Genomic DNA, 22,285 nt, shown 5'->3' on the forward strand with positions numbered 1-22,285 from the left:
GTACAAAAAGATATTGATGCTAATACTGGGTAAAGAGCTTTGAGCAACAACAGATTAATTAACTCAGTGCAAGTCAGGGCTGCTCATGTACTGCATACATCTTATTTTTCTCCTTTTTTCAAATGCAATTAATTGCCATTTTGTTCTATCACTTATTTGAATGACAAACAACCTGGAACAGCAGTCAACATAAGATTATACTGAAAACCTAGAAGGCTGGAAAAGGCTAGAAGACATCAACTTTTTTGCCCTGTAATTCTGTTGTTATTTTTTCATATTTTCTTCTGCATCATTTTACATGAACTTCTGCACAGTTTTCTATCCAGGTTCTTAAACTTTATTCCATGCAACTCCGCTTTGACCCTCAACATACTTTCTCTTGCTCCTTCTGGGGATTTTACACGCTCTTTTATGATCTTCCACATTCTTCCTCCACCCCACAGATGTTTGTTTATTTCCCAGAGCAGTGTCAGTCTTTCCCAGTGAGCTGGAGCAGCAGGCCAGTCTTTTCTTTCCCCCAATCTCTTTCTTCGAAGCATGGTTTTTATCGGGCTTGTTGCTGTCATTTCTCACTCCTGGTACATCCCAGATGAATGCAAGCAGGCGGAGAAGTATCACAAAAAAAGCAAAAAAAAAAAAAAAAGAAAAAAAGAAAAAAAGGGGAAAAAAAAAAAAAAAGCAGCACAGAAACTAAGACCAGATGCTGCCAGAGGTTGAAAAAGCAGAAAGTGACTTCCTGTCTAGCAACCCCAGAGCTGCCAGAAAAAACATGGGAATTCCCAGATCCCTCGCACAATATAAGATATGGGTGCATCTACTTTTAGGGTCTGATTTCACTAGTATTTTAAAATACAGAGTTTTCTCTGTTCTTGATCTAACAAGGATCCAGAAAAAATTTTAAAAATGCCAATGCCTATTTATAGACAGCAAAAAACAAAGCAGTATATGATAATACAGTTTCATGATGTACTTCAAGCTGTTGTAATGCATTCAGAAAAAGCCTCAGCATGCAGGCAAGCTTGGTTCTACCATTTGCACCTTGTTCTATGTGGATGAATCTTCCCTACTAAATGTGCATTCAGGGAAAAAATAAAAATTAAAAAAGATAGAGTTGCTGTGATCTAGTACAAGCATGGAGCTGTAAACAAACTGCTTCCAGGAAAACCAAGAATAAATCACTGCAGCAATCATTGCACTGACGTACAGATTTTTAGCAGCAAAAATTTCTGCAGTGCATCTTTACGTGTTCATACGTGCCATGATTCTTGCACTGGGTAGACTTCTCCAGCTCTGAAAAGACAGCTGCTGGAAGGAAGATCAGCAGCATGGGCCGGGGCCGGCGGGGGAGGCATGAAAGCACTTATCAAGGCATTTGAGAGCAGCGAGCTCTTGGAACAACATGAGAGTCGAGGGTCATGGGAAACAGAAGCTTTGCTCACCCTTCTTCCTGGCAAAGTCTTCTGCACTTGGGCAACAAAGTAAAACATTTTGAAAGAAGAGAAGGAGGAGGAGAGGGGAAAAAAAAAAAAAAAAAAAAATCAAAATGTGTATATTTAGGTCATTAAAGAAAAAAATACTACCACTTTGCTTTAAAGGAAATGAAACACTTTCTGTATGAAATTCTTTTGAGCTCTTGGAGCTGAGGGATACAACGCTTGATTAGGTTCCTTTGATCAGACAACTAATATTACAGTCACATGAACTTCAGTACTGCAGATAACAGCACATATTTATTTTTTACAAAAACACACACGGACGTAAGCAGCATTTGTTTACACACTCAGATATTCACTTCCAGACAGGGAGGACAGAGCTGAGACACCAAACTGTGAATTGAAATGGCTCTGAATGTCTCCCTCAAATTTGGCCTGAAGAAATTTCTTGCACTCAATCAAACGAGGAGCTGGCTCGGTACTTAGCTACTTCTCACTGCTTAGGAAGAATGCATAGCAAACGTCAGATTTATACAACAGACAAGTCCAATACACTCATTAAAGCCCTCTTCTACCCTTCAAATATGGAAAGTATTAAGAAAAAAATGGAAAGATGAAAGCCATGGAAGTATTTAAAAGTCCTATAGATATTTTTATGAGAATGTAAATCTGCATTCTAGTAATAGGAGAAAAATAATCAAACCAAGCATGCTTCTTTAAATAACGAAATGCACATCCGTGAACGGGTCTCACTGCATGAGCTCCTGTGTATAGAGCTCAGGAATCAAGCATTCCCCAGAAGTCTGCAGTTTACCCCAATTTGCATGTGATGCTATTTCCTTTACAGCTTGGAAATACTTTCTGTATCTTGCTTGCTTTCCAGTTGTACTGCATTCAGAGAGGGCAAGGAAGAAACCCCATAAAGTGCAGTAATCCTCTAAGTACAATAATACATCAAGGAATAGGCTCTTTGTATTTCACAGGAAAAAGAAGCATCTCTTGCATGCACTTCACAGGAATCTTGTACTTCTCAAACAAAATAAGGAGCTTTAATTATCTTTTCTCCTCAAGTTTGTCCAGTCAAATGACTTCTAAGAAGCACCAACTAGGCATTCATATATCTCATCTGAAGGATTTTTTAATTTTTAAAACTTTTTACTCTCTGGGATTTTGTTCTGCTTTCCGGTCATTAAAAGATTTAGGAACATATGACAACATCCTCTTGTTACCATTCTGGTAGAGAGATAGCCTTTAATTAATAATCTCAGCATCCATTAGTGCCAGTACTGTTTACATTATGGCATTTATAATGAATTCTGAACTAACTCCTATCACTCACAAGTGAGATTTTGTCATTAAACCATCTAAATAAAAACTCAAGTGTTTTACTACTTTATATTCAGGCCCAGTTAAAAAGCAAAAAAAAGATCAGCAATTACTTGAAACTGGAAAAAAAAAAAAAAAAGGACAGATATATCATAACGCCACTCCACCAAATCCATGACGGGCTACATTTGAACATCATGTGTGTTCGGTCTTCCTCCTTGACACCATCCCAAAACTGCTGAGAAAGACACAGGGGTATGTGACAAGGGTAAAAAATAGTAGAAAAAAATCTTCTTAAGGAAGTGCAATAACACTCATCAGCCTGAAAAAGACAGCTGAGGAGTCATAAGAGTTCCAACAAAATGAGAAGCAGTACGGCAATGGTGGCCATCTCTTGAAAGTAAAAGCAAAAAGCTACTTCATAAAACAAAAAGCGAGCTCAAACAACATGAAGATGCTTTTCATAGAATGCATAGTTAAATCATCCAACTCTCTGCCACCGGATACTGTGGATATTACAAATGTATGTGGGTTCAAGAAAGGACTAGAGAAGTTCACAGAAGAAAAATCTGTGGAGAGCTATTAAAGGCATAACCTCCTGCTCAGGAAATCTTCAAGCCGCAAAGCACTGGAGGCAGAGGAAGTATCACAGCATTCTTTCCTTGTCTTATACCCTACGCTAGGCATCAGTGCTACGTGTGAGGGGAAAAAAAAAAAAAAAAAAAAAAAAAATCTAACACACAGCACAGCACTTACTCATATTTAGAGACAGGATGTAAGGCCAGATAAACCTCGGGCCTGACCCAGCGTGGCTGTTCTTATGCTCTGCACAGGAAGATTTGTACACGTACAATTTGCAACACACTGAGTGACTCAGGACCCCATCAGCTGTTCAACACCATCCCAAGAGGAGGCTGTTGCTCTCATGGCTGAACCAACTCACCTCTATGATTAAGTGCTCTTTTAGCTGTTTCCCTGCAGGGTAATCTCTTTAACCAAAGACAACAACGAAGGAGGAGAAGCTATGTTAATGCTGTGACACTAAGGATCATGAAGATGTTCCATTTTGCTGGCTGAACTGTGGGAGATGCTCTTCAGGGGGTGACGATGGATAGATGGAGGATGTTATCATCTTTAACTGCTCCAAAGACAGAGGAGTGCACTGCTATTCCTTTAGTTATGTTACATGCCTGTCATCCTTCAGCAGAAGCTTGGTTAGTAATCTGTGCTACTGAGCATAGTTTTGAGCAGTAAAACTAGATGAATCGGTAGTAAATTAATAGGTGACAAAAGTTGACTTAGGCTACCAAGCAAGCATTCAAAAGGCTGCCAGAGAACACTGCCCATCCAGCTTCACTCCTGCCACCCGCAGTGCTTACATACATGTATTTTCTTTACCCTTTTCCTTCAAAACTTTTCCTAACTTAGCTCTCAGCATGAGGGCAGTCACCAAATGAAAAGCTATTCAATGCTTGTTTTTTTCCTCAGAGTTCAGTTTTCCTCAATCCTCTTCTCCTCTCTGTATTGCTTACTGCATACCATCCAAATCCTGTAATGAATACGGAATTATCTCATCCTTCATGAAAGCCAAGTCTATAAAGACAGCAAAATAAATGTATTTCTTTGTAACGTGCACCACCATTGCCCTATTTAACAGATGTAGATGCTGAAAGCAAGATTGCCTGAGGCCACACAGCACACTGGTGATTAGGCAGGGCCCCCTTCATGCCCACTGCTCCACATGCCATTCCTTCAGAGCAGGAGACACTAACCAGAGCTGGAAAGAATGCAGCTCCTCACACCTCCCTGTCCACATGAAAGATGTAACTTCTTTTCTCCCAAAGAGACATAATATTAAAAAAATAAGTTTTATATTAAATAGAGAAAAGAATCCTCTAACTTCATTAAGAAGAAAGCAAAACAAAAAACACTGTTTTGATCCATTTAACACAACCCCTATAGAACATCAGTGCTCTGTATCTGTTTCAAGTTGGTCTCCAAAAATACGAAGAACACAATACATACAAACAAGCTTACTTAGCAGTCACTTGCTAACTAACTAAACATCTTTTTTTGGAACAAAAGACAGACAGAGCAATTAAGGTTTTCACAACTGATCTTTGACGTTTACTAATTAGAACAGTTTACATTTGAATAGCTTTAACAGAGAACTATGAAAAAAATCTTATTTCTCAAAACCATGGTAACTCCCACTACCTGTGAGATTTGACTCTGTAACCTCATCACAGCTTAATCTCACCAATCAAGAAACCTGAGTGTTTCTTTTGATGCACACTAGTTCCAGAGGAAGCCTGAACAGGTTTTCTCCCAGGGAAAAGTCACTTCTTGCCACATACAAAATGAAACTGGAATAGCTGATAATGATGCTTTGGGAGAATATCCACCCATCTTGTTTATACACACAGTGAAAAGTTTCAGTAAGTCAACAGGTCACTGGGAGGATGAAAGAAAAAAAAACAATAACACAGCAACACTCTGAACCTGAACCAGTAATTTGTTATTAAGTATCCATAAAGCAAAATCTGGCATGTAACCCTAAGACTGTACTTTTATCCAAAGAGTGACTGCAAAATTTCCCTGCTGTCACCATAAAATCATTTTCTCTCCAGCATGCCTTAACAACTTGTGCTTGCAGCACAAGGTTTGTGTGGCTCACAGCTCACTGATTGGTTGGATTTCCATTATAGCACATCCTCCTCTCCCTTTACACAATGAAAAGCACCTCAAAGGACTTGTAGATCCAATTTCAAAACCTAGAGTCCTTAATATATTGACCTCTTTATTCTCAATTAAATGCAAGTGGGAATATTTTCACAAAGTTACAACTTTTATCAAAAAAGTGGGAAACCTTAGAAAGATTATTAAAAAGTTCTGCAATGGGATGCAATTGTGAATTCACCAATTGTTCTGAAAACAGAACCAGAATTCTCTGTAGGGGAAAAAATTGTTCATTTAGTCTAGGAAATATTTATGGCTTCCAACGAGAAATAGGAACCGAAGTTATAGGGCAAGTATTATAGACAGATTTTGGAGCTTACTCTCCAAATGCAGCATGTGAAACACTTAACTGCAAGGGCTGCTTCTTTCAGTGTGTTCTGTACAACTATTGCAATGCTTTTCCAATCATTGCAAGTAGATATTAATCAATGAACAGCCTACAAGTTTTTGCATTACTCAGGAGAGTACGCAAGCAGCCAAGTAAAACATCTTTCTCCTAAAACATTCATCCCAGCTGCACTGACATGAGTAAACAGAGTACATTTAAATATCAGCTGCTTGAGGAAAAAATGTATAGCATTAAACAGATTAAATATAATTTATTTGCTTTAATCCCTTCATTTGTGAAGTGCCCTTGCTGCTAAAAAGGCTAATGGTATTCTTGGCTGCATCAGGCAAAGTATCATCAGCAGATTGAGGGAAGTGATCCTTCCTCTCCATTCAGCGCTGGTGTGACTGCACCTGGAGTCCTGTGTCCAGGTGTGACCCACCAGTACCAGAAAGACGTGCACATACTGGAAAGAGCCTGATGAGGGGCCATCAAGATGATGAAGGGACTGCAGCACCTCTCCTCTGAGGAAAGGCTGAGGGAGCTGGGACTGCTCAGCCTGGAGAAGAAGAGGCTCAGGAGGGATCTCCTAATGGTTGGATGAGGAAGTTAAATATTTAGCTGTGAAATATTAATTATAACCTGGGTAAAGACTGTGCTCACCATTAGTGTGGGAAGTAGTAATTCATAAATAGTATTGAACAGGGAATTAATATGAAGGATGACATATCCACATTGCACATTATTTTCCTGTTGGTTTTGGAGGACACCAAGAAACATACACAGTTGTTAGGAGAAAAAAAAAAAGCACAAATTAACTCAAAAAAAAAAAAAAAGAATGACTTACAGTACCGAATTCTCATGACATTCAGGCTGCCTTTATTTTTTTTCCTCCTATTTCAACATGAAAAATGAAACTTCCCTTTAAGAAAAACAATCCAGTAATAACCCTCAAAAATTCTGCCTTAGCAACAGAATTAAGTTTTCACTTTAAGGAGTCTGAGTTTTCCAGTGGCTAACAGATTATACAGCTGCTAACTTTACAGGTTTGTATATAGCTTCCAAAAAACACACCTAAGGAAGTGATTTTAAAATTCATGGCTTTTTGCTACTGAATAAAAGAAAAATGTCAGAACAAATTTCTGGGTGTGCACTGAAGTCAGATGCTGGTTTTCATCATCTCCCCAAGAGAAGCAAAGCAGGATGGCTTTAGACTGTTATGACTTCAAGAGGCTTTCAGACTGAAGTTGTGATAACCTTCAAATGTATGTGTGAGTGACTGTTGCAAGAGAAATTAAATAGAAGTACACGTAGTACAACAGCACAAAACAATACAGTTATCTGAACATTTCCTCTTCACTATTGTCAGTAAGGCTGCAAAAGGCCCTCCTAAACTTCAGCCGGATCAAACTTATCACCGACACAGGTTATTTTAAAATTAAAAGCAGAAGGCTATGCAACACAGATAGTATTCATGCTAATAAGAGACTATCTGAAAACAAGATAAAGCTCTTCCCTTCAGTAAGAAATGTACAATAACAGAATGACACACCTAGCATTAGCTGGAAGTAATGTACAAAATGAAGACTGCTGTAACAAACTCAGAGATATCAGAGGCATGCTACATAGTCTACATTAAAAAGTGACAGGTAGAAGAGTTACTTATTACTTGGCCTTTAAAAAATAGCATTCGATCATTTAGTAAAGCACTGCAGCAATCTCCACGCACAAGTGAGCAATTTCATAATACAGACTATTGTGTATCTGAGCTGAATTTTGACCTCAATAAATATGTCTATATTATCATAGCAAGTTTTCACAATGGTCCATGGATTGCTTTTTTTTTTTTTGCCATGACATTTTAAATTTTAAAAGATAAACAAAAAGATAATGCTATTTAGTTTCTAAGAGTACCAGATTCTGAAGAGGCACAATTTGTATAATTCTCCCTCGTGAGTACATCTTGAAAAGAACAAATCCCAAGAACAAATTCTGAAGCAGGATGCTTCTTCCTTTTCCCTGTCTCTGGAACCCTGAAGACTGAATCTGGGCTGACAGTTTCTGGTTAGCTTAGAAGCACCATGGAATCTCCTCTCTTTCTGAACACATCCCACATCATCCTTTCAAATATCTCTCTGTTTTCAAATGGTAGCACTACTATTGAGTTTCTCTCTGCGACTCCTGAGAAACATTACGTTAGCCCAAAAATCAATCTGATATACCAAAGGGGATAAAATAAGTTTTCTACACCTGGTCACATTACTTCTTTAGAACTCTTTGGTCAATGCCTGTTCAAAGGAACCATTTTTACTGCCCTCATCTGAATGATTAACAAACAGAGCAGCCTGCCCCTTCAGCAATTTTCAGTTTAACAAGAAATCATCAGAACTGTGAACTGCAAATAAGAAAATCCCTCAAACAACATAGAATAACAGCTCCAAAGCCACTTTTCCTCTTGATGTTATCCCTTCCAATATTTGCAGATACCTGCAACAAGACATTCTCAAGACAACTCAAAAAGAGGAAGAGGAAGCGTGTGGCTGACAAACAGGAGGCTGTACTGGCCTTCAACAAGACCTGGACAAACTGGAGAGTTGGGAAAAGGGGAACACAAAGAAGTTCAACAAGAGCAAGTGTAGAGTCTTGCACCTGGGGAGGAGTAACTATATACATCAGTACAGGTTAGGGGCTGACCTGCTGGAGAGGAGCTCTGCAGAGAATGACTTAGGGGTCCTTGTGGACAACAGGTTAGCCATGAGCCAGCAGTGTGGCCAAGAAGACCAGTGGAATCCTGGGATGCATTAAAAAGAACATGGCCAGCAGATCGAGAGAGATGATCATCTCCTGTTATGCCCTGTTAGAGAACATTTGGAATACTGTGTCCAGTTCTGCGCTTCTCAGTTCAGAAAAGGTAGGGATCTCCTGGAAAGAATCCAGGAGAGGGCCACAAAGATGATTGAGGGCCTGGAGCATCATGAGGAAAGGCTGAGATGAGTCTTCAGTCTGGGGAAGAAAAGGCTGAGAAGGGATTTCATCACTGTTTATAAACATCTGAAGCGTGGAAGTCAAGTGAAGGTGGCAGAGTCTTTTCAGTTGTGAGCAATAGTAGAACAAGGGGTAATGGGCACAAACTAAAATACAAGAAGTTCTATACTAATGCAAGGAAAAACTTATTTACTGTAAGAGTGACAGAGCACTGAAACAAGCCCAGAGAGATCAGATTAGAAAGAGGGTTTCAGCAGCAAGTAACATTTTGCTTACATTTTTTGTCTTGAAAAGCAGCAGCAGGATGACACAACCTGAATTGACAGGGAAGTGCAAAGACAAAGGAAAATGAAATGAAGGAAGCACACACTAATGTACGTGAAAAAAAAAATCTCAATTACATCCGCACAGCAGTAGGATATACATATACATTCCATTAGTAATACGCATTATCAAAAAAATACAGTCACCATGAAGAACGCAACAGGGGAAAGCTACTTTTCTCTCACAGAACAAATGTATGTTGTATATGACAACATAACAAAGTATAGGACACAGGATAAGCATTTAGAGCAGGACAAAAGAACTTTCCTCCATGCAGCACACACGTAAATCATAAAACTCATTGCTCACCCTCACAGACTGCTGTGGTGTCCAACAGGACAGCTGGTTTCAAAAGCAGGTTAGATAAAAACCATCCTAAAATAGGGTTTCTTGAAGACTTTGAGGAACTGTAGCAGAATTCTATTGTAATAGAGAAGTCTTCCTACTGTATTAAAAAAAGTACTATAAAAATATCCATCTGTTTTAAGATTCTGTCCCACAATAAAAAAAAAAAAAGTACCAAAAACAAAACAAATCCAAATCACTTTAAAAAAATACTATTTAATGCATTTCAGATAGTCACTTTTTTTTGTTTTAACTCTAAACTAAAGTCATGTGTGGGAACTGACATGGAAATGAAATGTCTCATAATACATAACTGCCCCATAAATACATGTACACAATTACTATCTGCGTAGACAGAGACAAGCAGAAGCTAAAGAAGATAAAAGCTCCATTCATTATCTTACTGAATCTTAATGAATAATGAAGAAAATAAGGACTGGTCATACAACCACTGTAGTTTTTAATATCTGCCAAGAATATAGACATGGAATTTGATACAGACAAACTCCAACCCACAAGAGTAGACCATCACAGTCCATATCCCTACATTGAACTGAGAATCCGCTGTATCTCCCAAAGGAAAAAAAAATACCGAGATTTGAATCATTTAATATTTAGAAATTAAAAAAAAAAAAAAACTAAACAATAACAAAAAAAAACACACTCCTACCATGAACAGTACTACTAACAGCATTAATGAATTAAGTTTCAGTGAAAAAAAAAAAAACCAAAAAAACACTGCCATCATATATTTTATTCCATTGGTATTAATGTTGTCTAAGTGCCATTTTAGTTTACAAAAGGACAAGAGAAACGTCTGTCAAAACAGCATGAAATTCTTTGGGGTACATTAAATGTTCGAGAAAATACTGCAAGACTGACATTTCATCCAGCAACCCATTGCTCACACTGCTTCATAATAACTGCTGAAGACAAGTTCCAGAAGTAGACATGAAAGTAGGTTTTTATCGGGCAATAGTCTTGAAGTCACAAGGTATACTGAAAATTGGAGCTTTGCATTGAGAACAAATCAAAAGGACCTGACTGCAGCAATCTTGACAGTGAGTATAATGCTATTTTACTGGAAATAAATCTGGAAACTGTCAGAACGCTGGTGGGAAAAAAAAGTTGTGATTGGCAATGTTATTTTTGCAAATTGACAATGATTACCACTCCCAGGGAGGTTAGGGACATGTTGAATTAAAGAGCAAAATAACTAAGTAAACAGAACAAGGAATTACGTCACTGCTAGGCTGTGGTAAATAAAAATAAGAACCATTAGGTCTCTAATTTGCCATCTTTTAACTTCAAACAGAAGACACTTAACAGAAATAGTAGCATTATATACATGATTATTGATAGGTATAAGAAAAATCAGAAGTTCTTCAGTTATACTGAACCAAAGGATTCAAGTGAAGGGGAACTAAGATAGCTAAAAACTAAAAAGAGTGGATCCTACAATTTGTGGATTACATTTATTAGCAGCAGAACCCACCCAGAACTCATCTCTTGGGATAAGAAAAGATTTTTAATAAAACCTGTTTTTCTCAATTCCCAATGAAATGAGAAAAAAAAAAAAAAAGCTAAATAAATGACTTAAACACCCATGTTTTTATCTTCAGTTCTATACTCTAAGGATAAACATAAGGTCATAGGCAGAAAAGTACTTGGGGGCTCTGGTGGATGAAAGCTTGACCTGATCCAGCACTGCAGGTGTGCAACTTTGAAGGTGAACTGTATCCTGGGCTGCATCAGGAGAGGTGGAAGAAAGGGCAAAGCAGGTGACTGTCTCTCTCTATTCTGTCCTCATGAGGTCCCATCTGGAATATTGCATTCAGGCCAGGGCACCCAGCACAGGAGAGATGTGGAGCTGCTGGATTGGGTCCAGAGGACGGCCATGAAGACGGTCAGAGAGCAGGAGCACCTCTCCTATGTAGAAAGACCAAGGGAGCCTGCTTTGTTCAGCCTGCAGAAGGGAATGTTAAGGGGAGACCTCACTGCAGATTTCCAATACTTGAGGTGTGTGAGCTTATAAGAGGGGGACCAACATTTTACACTGGCAGATAGTGAGGACAAGTGGAAATGGTTTTAAATTCAAAGAGAGGAGATTCAGATTGGATGGGGCCCTGGGCAGCATGATTTGGTGGGGAGCACACAGCAGGGGGCTGGAAACAGGTGATCCTTTAATGTCCATTTCAACCAAGCCATTCTATGATAATTCCCTTCTCCACAAAAAAGTGAGCTATATCACACCGGCTAAGGTGCAGACGATGACATCTTCAAGAAGCTAGGCAAAAAAAAAAATTACAACTTAAACTGCAAACTCAAAATTCTTGGTTTAGTGTATCAGGAAACCTTTCAGCATAAAAAGGAGGCTGTGTGAACAGGAAGTGTACTTCTGTGCTTACACATCCCTTCATTAAATGAAATATTTTCGGTCTCTCATTTGACCTGAGGATTCTAAGAACATGAAGATGCAAGAGTTCTATGCTCACATAGCAAAAAGCCACTTTGTGAGAAAAATTCATGAAATCTAATGGCAAGGTTTGCACCTGTGCATAGGACATCTTGTTTTGAGATGAGTTTCTTGGTTTTTAGATCACCTTGTCTATCTTCAGATAAATTCAACCATGATAGCAAATGACAAAAAAAATGTACGTATATGAAATATGAGAACTTTCAAGATGTTTAAAACATCTTAAAACATGAAGTTTAAAGTACTTCAGACAACCTGTATCTCAATGGACTAACAAGATAAGCTTGTAACACAACTTTTCCAGCAAAGAGTTTCCAAAAATGTTAGTTTCACTATCTTTGCATGGCTGTAGCATAGCAATTTGAACATATTTATTTAGTGTCTGTAGGTGTGGAAATAAAGGTAGTAACACTATCTTCAACTGTTTAGTTTTGTAATAGGGAAGGGGAAAAAAAGCCAACTAATAATAATAATAATAATAATAATAATAATAATAAAGCAAACCAAGATGGTTGTTACAGCATAAAATCTCCTTCTCAAACCACGATGACACTAAGTAAGAAGAGACCAGAAAGCATCACCTAAGTCCTCTCTTGAAAGCATAATAAAATGTGAGCAATGAACTATAAATTGTCCTCAAGGTGCGTTCTCCCGAAATTTCCAAGTTCTACATACCTTCAAGTAACGTAAACTTAAAGACTTGATGGTAGACTGAAAGACTGTCTTTGTAAAGAAAGAAGGAACGAACATGATCTAAAAGCCCAGCTACATCTGAGCAGGAGTTCCCAAAATGGGAACGATACAGAGCTGTTGGAAAGGGTCCAGAGGAGGGCCACAAAGATAATCAGAGGTCTGGAGCATCTCTCCTATGAAGACAAGTTGAGAGAGCTGAGCTTGTTCAGTCTGGAGAAGCCAAGGCTGTGAAGAGACCTCATTGCAGCCTTACAGTATTTAAAAAGGGATTATAAACATGAGGGGAATCAACTTTTTACAAGGGATGATAGGACAAGGATTAATGGTTTGAAGCTCAAGGAGGGAAGGTTTAGATTGGATATCAGGGGGAAGTTCTTCACAGAGAGAGTGGTGAGGTGCTGGAGCAGACTGCCCAGGGAGGCTGTATATGTTCAGTCCCTGGAAATGTTTGAAACCAGGCTGAATGGGGCACCAGGCAACCTGGTCTAGTACCAGATCAGGAGGTTGGTGGCCCTCCCTATGGTAGTGGGGTTTGAACCATATGATCCTTGGGGTCTCTTCCAATCCAAGCCATTCTATGATTCTTTGACAACTTTCTGAGCTCTGCCAGTCAGCCAGTTCCCAATCCACCTCATCGTCCACTCATCTATGCCACACTTTCTAAGTTTCCTAACAAGGATGTTGCTGAAATCAAGGTACACAACATCCACTGCTCTCCCCCTACTTGCCTAGCCAGTGATGACATCATAGAAGGCTACTAGGTTGGTTGAGCATTGGTTTCCCTTTGGTGAATCCATGTTGACTACTCCTGATAACCTCCTTCTCATTCAGTTGATTAGAGATTGTATAATCAATGGTATATAGTCAATAGACATACAGATTATATAAATTATATTAGCCAAGCTCCTAGATATACATATACATAATATCCATGGAGTAATGAGAGAAAATCACTCACCCTGTCCTGGGCTCACAAGATGAACTCCTGATGGAGCAGATCTCCAGAGAGATCCTTCCCCGCTGGCAGTCAGCTCTTAAATGGGTCTAGGAGAGGTGGAGCCAGGCTCCACCCCTTCCTGCAGCACAGGTGATTTGCCTTCACCTGTGCTCCCGTGGCTGACTCATTGCTCACCTCAGGTGATCAATCAAAGGTTCAGGCTGAGATTCAGCAGCCCCATACAGAGATGATGTTCAGAACAAGTTGTTCCATCACCTTTCCAGGGACAGAGATGAGACTGACTGGCCTGTTGGATCACTCTATTTGTTTCTTTAAGATGGATATATATTTCCTTAATTATACTCCTTGATTTAATTAATTTATCAATTTTGAGTACAACTTCCCTTGTCGCACGCTTTCTTTTTGTTATTCTTCCATTTAATTCTATACTAAATAGGCATAGAATTATTGAAGTTATTTTATCAAACTTGTTTTTTGAAGTTATATATTCATGAAACTTATTATACATTAAACTTGACTATTTATTTATCTATTATTTATCCTATATCTCTTCTTCTAACACTTCAGTCTCTGCCCTCTCCCATGAGGAACAGTGAGGAGTTGTTCAGCTGTCCAGAAGTTGTCCCAGAATTTCTAACCAAATGAGTTTATTAGAAAGTCACCCCCATTATGCTTATTTCTCTTAGAGGCTCTTTTACAGAAGAAGAATAATCCTATTGGCGATAACCTAATTTCACTTACTTTTCAGTGAATAGAAGTACCTTTTCAGACAGTACAATGCACACCCAGTGTGCAAACCTCTCCTCTTTGAGCACCCTGATAAATATTAAATATATGATGCTGCAGCAAATATCAGACATACAATATTGGAGCACCTTGTATCCTGCTTGAGTACTACACTAAAAGGAGATAAGACTTCTGAACACATGCAGAATTTCCACACTCTTTTCCCATGCTTGAATCACACTAAGAAAAAACATTGCAGTAATGTGTTGCTGCAGCTTCTGGTGTCCTGTGTAAGTTTGCATAATTCAGGATAGGGAACCAATTAAAGTTGATAATGTGACTGATACGGAAAACCATACCGTAATATAGCTCAGGGTTCATAACGTGCTGTGAAATACATTATCTTTCTAATGAAAGTTATTTGCACTTCAAAGGGGACCAAAGACTTACAACCCAAGAGTACTCCAACTCATATTAATAGGTAAGAAGTTGAGACCATGTTTATTTCATGGGTACTGCTTATGACATCCCCAAACTCTCACACCTTTCATCACATTTTAGGAATTCATAGTTCCAGATAGTCAAAAGAAGACCATAAACAATGATCTCAATTACTGAACTGATATCTCACAGAATACAACAAAAAAATCAAACCTGTACACATTACTATACTATTTCTGTTTCTTCTATTTTTTTCTGCTACTCCCCTGCACATTTAAAAGCAATTTTAAAAAATGACCGAGAAACAAGAGAAACTCTTAGCAGAGAGGACAGGAACAATTTGTTCAGGCTAGCAAAGGGTATGATTATTCCACAGGAAAATACAAATAAACAACAGTGCTGAAGAATTGAGTGAAAACAAAATGAGCATAAACAAGTTAGGATTTCCAGATTAAATTTATTTTTATTAAGTTACTCAACCCTCAAGAGTAACATGGTTTTAGAAGTCTTCCAGCAGAAACAGTAAGGATAAAAAGTATTTTTAAAATGGAGTTTGACATGTAAGGATTACTTGATACAATACTAGCAGGAGATTGAATTTAACAAGAAATCCGTGCTCCTAAACGCGTACGTTCCCCATATTCCAAATGTAAGTATAATGGCAGTTTTGAGACTACGGAACAAAATATAAAGGCAGTGCCATAGAACTGCTTCACATACCATTTCAGTAAAAAGGACTTCATTGTCCTCTATATTTTTGACAAGGGACAAATGCAAAGTTATTTACTATTACAGGAAATTGCAAGTTGCTGTAGCGCTTCTGCCCACAAAATCCCAAGAGATCTATATAATTTCAGTGACCACAGCATCATATTTTCCATTGTAGTAAAGACAATATTCATGAAGCAGCTGGTTTCTTATTAATAGAATACATTACTCTTATTCATAGCAAAAGAAGCATGTCAAAGACAAAAAACCAGCTGGAACATTAAGAAACAGATTAAGTTTGCTCTTTTGAGAAATCACTTTAAAAGTTTGAAAATCCTAGTCTAAAAAAAAAATTGTACAGAATTTTCTTATAGCACAGACATCATTTCATATGCCATTTGAAACTCTAAACTGCTCCTCTGGTAACCTGACATCATCCAATTACAAGGCCTCTCTAAAGAATACTTGCTTCAGCTTTAAGGCACAAGAACACCCGTGCTGAGTCACTTAAAGGCTTTATTAACACAGCAGTGGTTACTGATATCATGGGAATTCCCTTGCAGGCATTCTTGGTTCAAAATCAAACATCATATGATGGACAGAAAATACTGTGCTCTGCAACAGACCACCACATGCCAGTGCTTACTTTCTCAATATATATTTGTTAAAGATAACATAATGCAATACAGACTGCAGCTGCTTTAAACACTAGAGGAAGCAATTCAGCTCTTTCTCTGGCCAAGAACCAGCTTATCCGTGGTATCTTTGCAAGAAAGCATGAACACTGCTGAAACTGCAAGAATTACACTCACAATCTGTGGATCACTCTGAAACAGCAGCAAAAGCTGAGCAGGACAGTACAAAAAGCAGAACAGCGGAGGAGCAAATGACTTCAAAACATAAATACGAATTATCAGGTTTTAACTTCTTAGCAGGAAACGTCTTCCTCCATTTGGAAGGGAATTAACCACTTATTTAGAGACTAAGAGACGTAAACTGTTGTGCCCTGTCTCACCCAACTTTACTGAGGAAGGCAACTTCAGCATTACATAATGTAATCCATTCACAAAGGCAGTGTGAGTTATGTTTCAAATTCTCAGCACGAAGCTATACTCTTATATTCCACATTCACCATCACAGTATCACATATGGAATACGAAGCATTGGTTGCTTTACTCAGAATTTAAATGAATAAATGAGAATGACTGCTACTGAAATTCAGTGGTTATTATTCAATGAACTCACTCCTGCTCCAGTTGGGATCTGGAAAAAAACATTTTGAAGATACAATCACATGAAAACAGATGAGGCCAAGATATCTGGGAAAATGCAGCTCTTTGGAAAGATAGATAAAAATTCCCAAGATAGATAACAAGATCATAGATTCTTATGCTATCATTTAGTTCTCACTTTTTTCTAGCCCGTTGAGCCCAAAGGTTTCAGTATGTACAGAGAGGCTCATCATTGTACTTTTATAATTAGGTTTATGAGACAAAAAAATCATTCCTGAATACCGCATGTCCAAACAGCTTAGTGAAATAGTCTTTTCTGTGTGGAATTTATATAAAAGCACTGATAAAAAGAAATACAGTCCCCTGCAAATAAGGTATTTCCATCTCGTCCCTGTGTCTCTATGTGTTATAGCTAAATAAAACTGAGGATTTCATGTTACGAATCTCCTACTAAAAATGGACAACTCCCTCCCAAAAAATAAAAATTAAGACCGCTAGTAGTCATAAATTCCTAAAGATACCTATTAAATCATACTTATCCTACACTACAGCTCTGCACTACCATTTAAAACACTTTAGAAGGCATGCTATTACTTAAATCAACCACAGATATACTGAACTTTTGATAACTGTACAGCTGAAATCTCTGAATGCATGAAGTTGTAGCTAAAATAGCAATTAAGGTGGAGAAAGATGGCCTTAAAATCAGACAGCAAAACTGAAGGTCTCTGCACAGAGATAAGCCATGAGATCAGCTGTACAAAATGCATATTACCTTTTTGGACTGTTTGATACAGTATTTACTAAAACTCTGGCAGAACAGTCACTACTATAGAAATTAAAAGCATACATATAACAAAATGCTCCATATGATATACACGAAAACCTCCCAAACTAGGCTCCATTTTTTAAAAGGGAATTAATGATAAGGAATGAAATTCCAAAGCATACTACATGCAGACATGTACAAAAATGGACTTGAATTTTAACTGAAAATTAGCAAAAATCAATGAAAAGGAAAAAAAATCAGTTTTGATTCCTGAGTCCAGCTACAGATAGACTTCACTAAACTAAGCAATTATGCATATGAAGTTTAAACATGGATCTATCTGGAAGATCTTTAAAATTAGCTGCCCAAAGAAATGACAAAATCAACAGCTGGGTAACTATTAATAATAATCAAGAAAGCTAACTGTACCAACAAGATTACGTTTTTTAAAAGTGTGTTGGTGGAGTTTTTGTTTTTTTTCCCTCTTAACTTGTAAGTTCAAGACAAGAAAATCCTCCCACAGACGCATCAAATAAAAATATTCAATCCTACATAACTGCACCTACACACAGAGGTGAAGTCTCTGTAGAAACATAACTTTCTAAGACAGCATACACATATTTATACGTGTAAAATGAGCCTTTCAAGAAAGAGCAGTATATTGAGTGCCTCAGTTAATGTTAAAATAAATGTAGAGCATCTCTGAAAGCACAAATTGTAGGATAACGCTGAAGTAAGCATGATAGCCATAGAAAAGTGAAGTTACCTCCTAACTGACCTGGAGCATACAATCTGTGCTCATTTACAGTACTCCCCAGAAGTTTTACATATTTAGAAAGATAAGGAGACAGTGCAAAATACCGTAGGGAAAAGCTGCTAAGGATCTGACATCAATCCTAGCATTATTTGCTCCCACAACAGTCAACTGCTGCTTCAGAGAGCACCCTGTGAGTCCCGTGCTTTACATTTTCCTTTGGAAAGAAAGATTCTTCAGAATGAATGTAGCAGAGCCACAATAAAACAAAATGTGACCTCATCTTGGGGTCACTCCATCAATTAAAATGCAAAATGGTCGCAAGCTACATTAAGTATATCTGTTCTACTTCCAATTTATGTCAGTTCTCTCACCATATATTTTTCAACTTTGCATTTTTACAGTCATTGTTTAGATACTGATTTGTGATCAAATTAATATCCTGTACATTGTTATTTAATATGAAAGTTTAATTCTGAAAAGCTGCACCTGCATCACAGATTCAATTAATATCTTATATTTAAACAATTTAAGAGATTATATAATTTTCTAATTTTACTAACTGCATTAAGCAGTTACTCTGTCTCTTCCTTAAGTGTAATTAAGAAGGAAATATTCCAAAACTCGTTTCCACTAAATCTCCTCAAGAGTCTGAATTTTTTCCCCTATCAAAAGTGATCCTCCAAAATGATATGTAAAGGCAAAATCATAGATCACCTAAAGAGATAAGCCATGGTAAGTACTGCTTGCTGTTCAAGGCTGGTGAATTATTAAATCAGGACCAGGGCACAACAATTCAGCACTGAAATAAAATACTACACTGTTCAATTAGATTTCCAAAAAGAGAAAAAAATAAAATTTTAAATATTTTAAAGTTACAAATATTTTAAGCTCCACTGATTTTGATGCTAAGGTAGGAATAAATAGCGTGTTTTAACAAGTCAAAGGTTCTCTACTCGAGAAATCCTAGGATAGTTCTACTTATATGGCCACTGCACAGCATCTGCACGGAGCCCATACACTATAAAGAAAGGATTTATATTTTACTGAGAAAAAATGCAGGCATTTTCCCAGTTGTCCTAGCACAGGAATGGAGGCAGCATTCTGTGGAACGTGTGGTCACGAAACTAAGGGATTTGAAGTGAATAAAAAGAGAGATATTTCTTTCTATGCAAGAGCAAACTGCCTTTTCTTAAGGCTAAAAGACATGATAAGCTATAAGACAGCATTTTAAAGTTGCATACAGAAAAAAATAAGCATCATGTCAACCACTATAACATTTTAATTAAAAAGTTTTGAAGTTGAGAGGACTTGGAGGTTAAGTAGTAATCATGTGAAACAGAAATAGCACTTGTCCTTGAAGAGGGACAAAACTATTAAAGGTCTGAATCTCTCGAGGATCTTCAAGTAGTCTCCACAAAGATAATGGGAAAGCTCATTTCAAAATGAAGGTCTAAACTATTTCTCATAAAGAAAACTCATCCTTCAGTATTCTTTTTTTTTTTTGGCAACTTAAGAAGAAAGACGTTCCAAATCAAACAATAAAAAAAGCAGTCAACCTCCATGCCAAATGAATACCCACACAGCATCCTCTCCTGTCCTAACTCCTGGTACACACCACTTTGCTGAACCATGTTTGTAGGAGTAAATTTTTATTAAACTAACACGTTTAACCTTTTAAACAAACTGTCTTTCTGTTTGATGGGGAAAGGTTTTTAATAAAAAGAAAACCTAAGAATCAAACTTTTTTATGCTCTGGTAGGAAAAAGGTACCACTGAGTTTTTTTTTTTTTTTTTTTTTTTTTTTTTTTATGTATAGGCATATATGCATATACAGACACAGATTTTCTGTGTAATCTATCATCTCCTATTCTCTGGGCATGGATACAGGAATTTATTGAATTTAATACAAATTTCAAATTTACATAAGAGATTAGACATGAATCCAGCTACTCCCTAAAATAAGAGACGAATCTGGAAACACTTGCACTTCTATGAGAAATGTCGTTCAATAAAGCAACTGCTGGCTTTTTGAGACAACACCATACGTGAGCTATGGGATAAAGTATGGGACATGCAGAAGTACAATTAACATTTAATTCTGCTGCCGGCCAAACAAAATCCTCAGTCTGATCTCCTGTTCAAGATAGGGAGACAGACTTTGGGTTCAGACTCTGGGTCAGCATGCATTCGACCTCCTCTGAGCTAAGGAGATGGGAGCAACACTTGTTCCCTGAACACATAAACAGCAACACTGCTACTCATTGACTCCATAAATCTGGCAGAACGTATATCAATGTGGCAAATACTTTAAGGATTATTTGAAGTGACTTCTTTTCCCTGGAACACCACATTTCACAGCACAAGGAGCTGCAAGCCCTCACTCTAGGTGAAGGAAAGCTCTGGGTGACAGATGAGATGCAAAACCGAGAAGTAGGTGGCACCAGCCAGAGCAGAGGAGCTCTGCCCACCCCAGCAGTGCCCCCGCGGCTCGCGGCTCTCGGCTCTCGTTTTACTCTCTTCAAAGCGCGAGGGTCGCTTCCACACGGCAGGACGCCCGGCGTTCACCTCTCGGAGCTTCAAAAGGATGGAAGCGCTCCTCAGCTCGCCTACGGGAGACGCGACTAACAGCGACGCTGCTAATTAATACAAATAATCATCTCTTCGTTTATCCGCGTGATAAATAGGGCGATATCCTCACTGCTAAGACCTGCGGTAAGGAGGCTTTGACACGAAGGCCCCGACAGCCGCCCTCCCCTCGGCGCAGGGCGCGGCTGAGCCCTCAGCCGCAGCTCCGGGGCCGCCCCCGCCGCTCACCCGGCCCGGGCGAGGCGAGGCGAAGCGGGGCAGAAAGTTGACGAGAGCTTTTCTTTCCCCGTTGGCCGGCAGGGGAGCCCGCTCCCGGCGCCCATTCAAACAAAAGAAGCTCCTGCCCTGCCCGCCCCCGGCCCCGCCGCCCCACTCACTCCGCAGGGCCCCGATGAGGAGGCTGCCGTCCTTGATCAGCTCCTTGATGAACTTGTTGGTCCTCTCCAGCTCGATCTCGTGACACTTCAGGCGCTCCCTGAAATCCGGGCTGTCCAAGTACGAGTCGCTGAACTCCAGCGTGGGCAGCCCCATGACAGCGGCGAGCGGGCGGGCGGCCGACGAAGAGCCGCGACGAGAGACGGAGGAGCCGAGAGCTGAGGAGGGGCTCCCGGCCCGGCGGGACAGGCGGCGGCTGTCTGCCTGCCGTCACCCAGCTACATGCTGCCCGCGGGGCTCCGCGAGCCGCCGCTTCGCCGCTTCCGGCAGCGCTCTTTCTCCCTTTCTTCCCGTTCCTAAGTTCAGCCCGAACCTCCCCCGGCCCGGCCGAGGACGCCCTCCCCCCGCCACAGCATGCTCGCACGCCAGGGACGCGGCCCCGGCAGTGCCCGCCCCTCGCTCTGCGCCGCCTCCCCCTTCGCGCTCTGCCCTCCGGCGGGGCCGGCCCGCAGTGGGTACGGCCTGCAGGGACCGGCGCGGGTCGGGCGCGTGGTCGGTGCTTTACGCTGGGCTTCTGGAGGGCGGGGCGGCCCAGGGATAACATTCCTCGTGTAGAAGAGAAGGCTGCGGGAGGCCTCGTTGCGGCCTTCCAGAACTTGAAGGGGGCGTACAAGCAGGAGGGGGACTGATTTTTTTATACGGGCAGACAGTGATGGGACAAGGAGGAATGCCTTTAAACTAAAAGAGAGGAGGTTTGGGTTAGATGTTAGGAGGAAACTCTTTACTCAGAGGGCAGTGAGGTTCCCTGTGTGTGCCAGGCTAGGTTGGATGGGGCCTGGGCAGCCTGATCTTGAGGAGGGCAGCCCTGCCCGTAGCAGAGATTTGGAACCAGATGATCTATAAGGTTTCTTTCAACCTAAACCATTCTGTGATAACTGTAGGAGAACTCCGAGTTATGCATTTACAGTAGACATTTAACAACTTGTGTTAAGAGGAGGCTGTTTTTATTCAGCAGAGTGCCCATGCTATGGTGGAGGAATGCAGGCCACTTTTGCTGAGAAAAGGGGATCTGCCACAGCTGGAG

At 39.6% G+C, this 22,285-nt stretch overlaps 1 protein-coding gene across 2 annotated transcripts in view; it reads right to left on the minus strand.

Moving 5' to 3' along the window:
- The window catches only part of ARHGAP42 (Rho GTPase activating protein 42), a 168,561-nt gene extending 146,880 nt beyond the window's left edge, over window positions 1-21,681 (minus strand). For both annotated transcript variants that reach the window (XM_085216322.1, XM_085216321.1), the window contains exon 1: window positions 21,204-21,681. In XM_085216322.1, coding sequence (XP_085072448.1) covers window positions 21,204-21,357 — 154 coding nt within the window. In that variant the 5' untranslated portion in view covers window positions 21,358-21,681. The remainder of the gene's footprint in view (window positions 1-21,203) is intronic.
- Window positions 21,682-22,285: the final 604 nt, after the last annotated feature.

This window comes from Meleagris gallopavo, chromosome 1, assembly GCF_905368555.1.
Source record: "Meleagris gallopavo chromosome 1, MGAL_WU_HG_1.1, whole genome shotgun sequence".
NCBI lineage: Eukaryota > Metazoa > Chordata > Aves > Galliformes > Phasianidae > Meleagris > Meleagris gallopavo.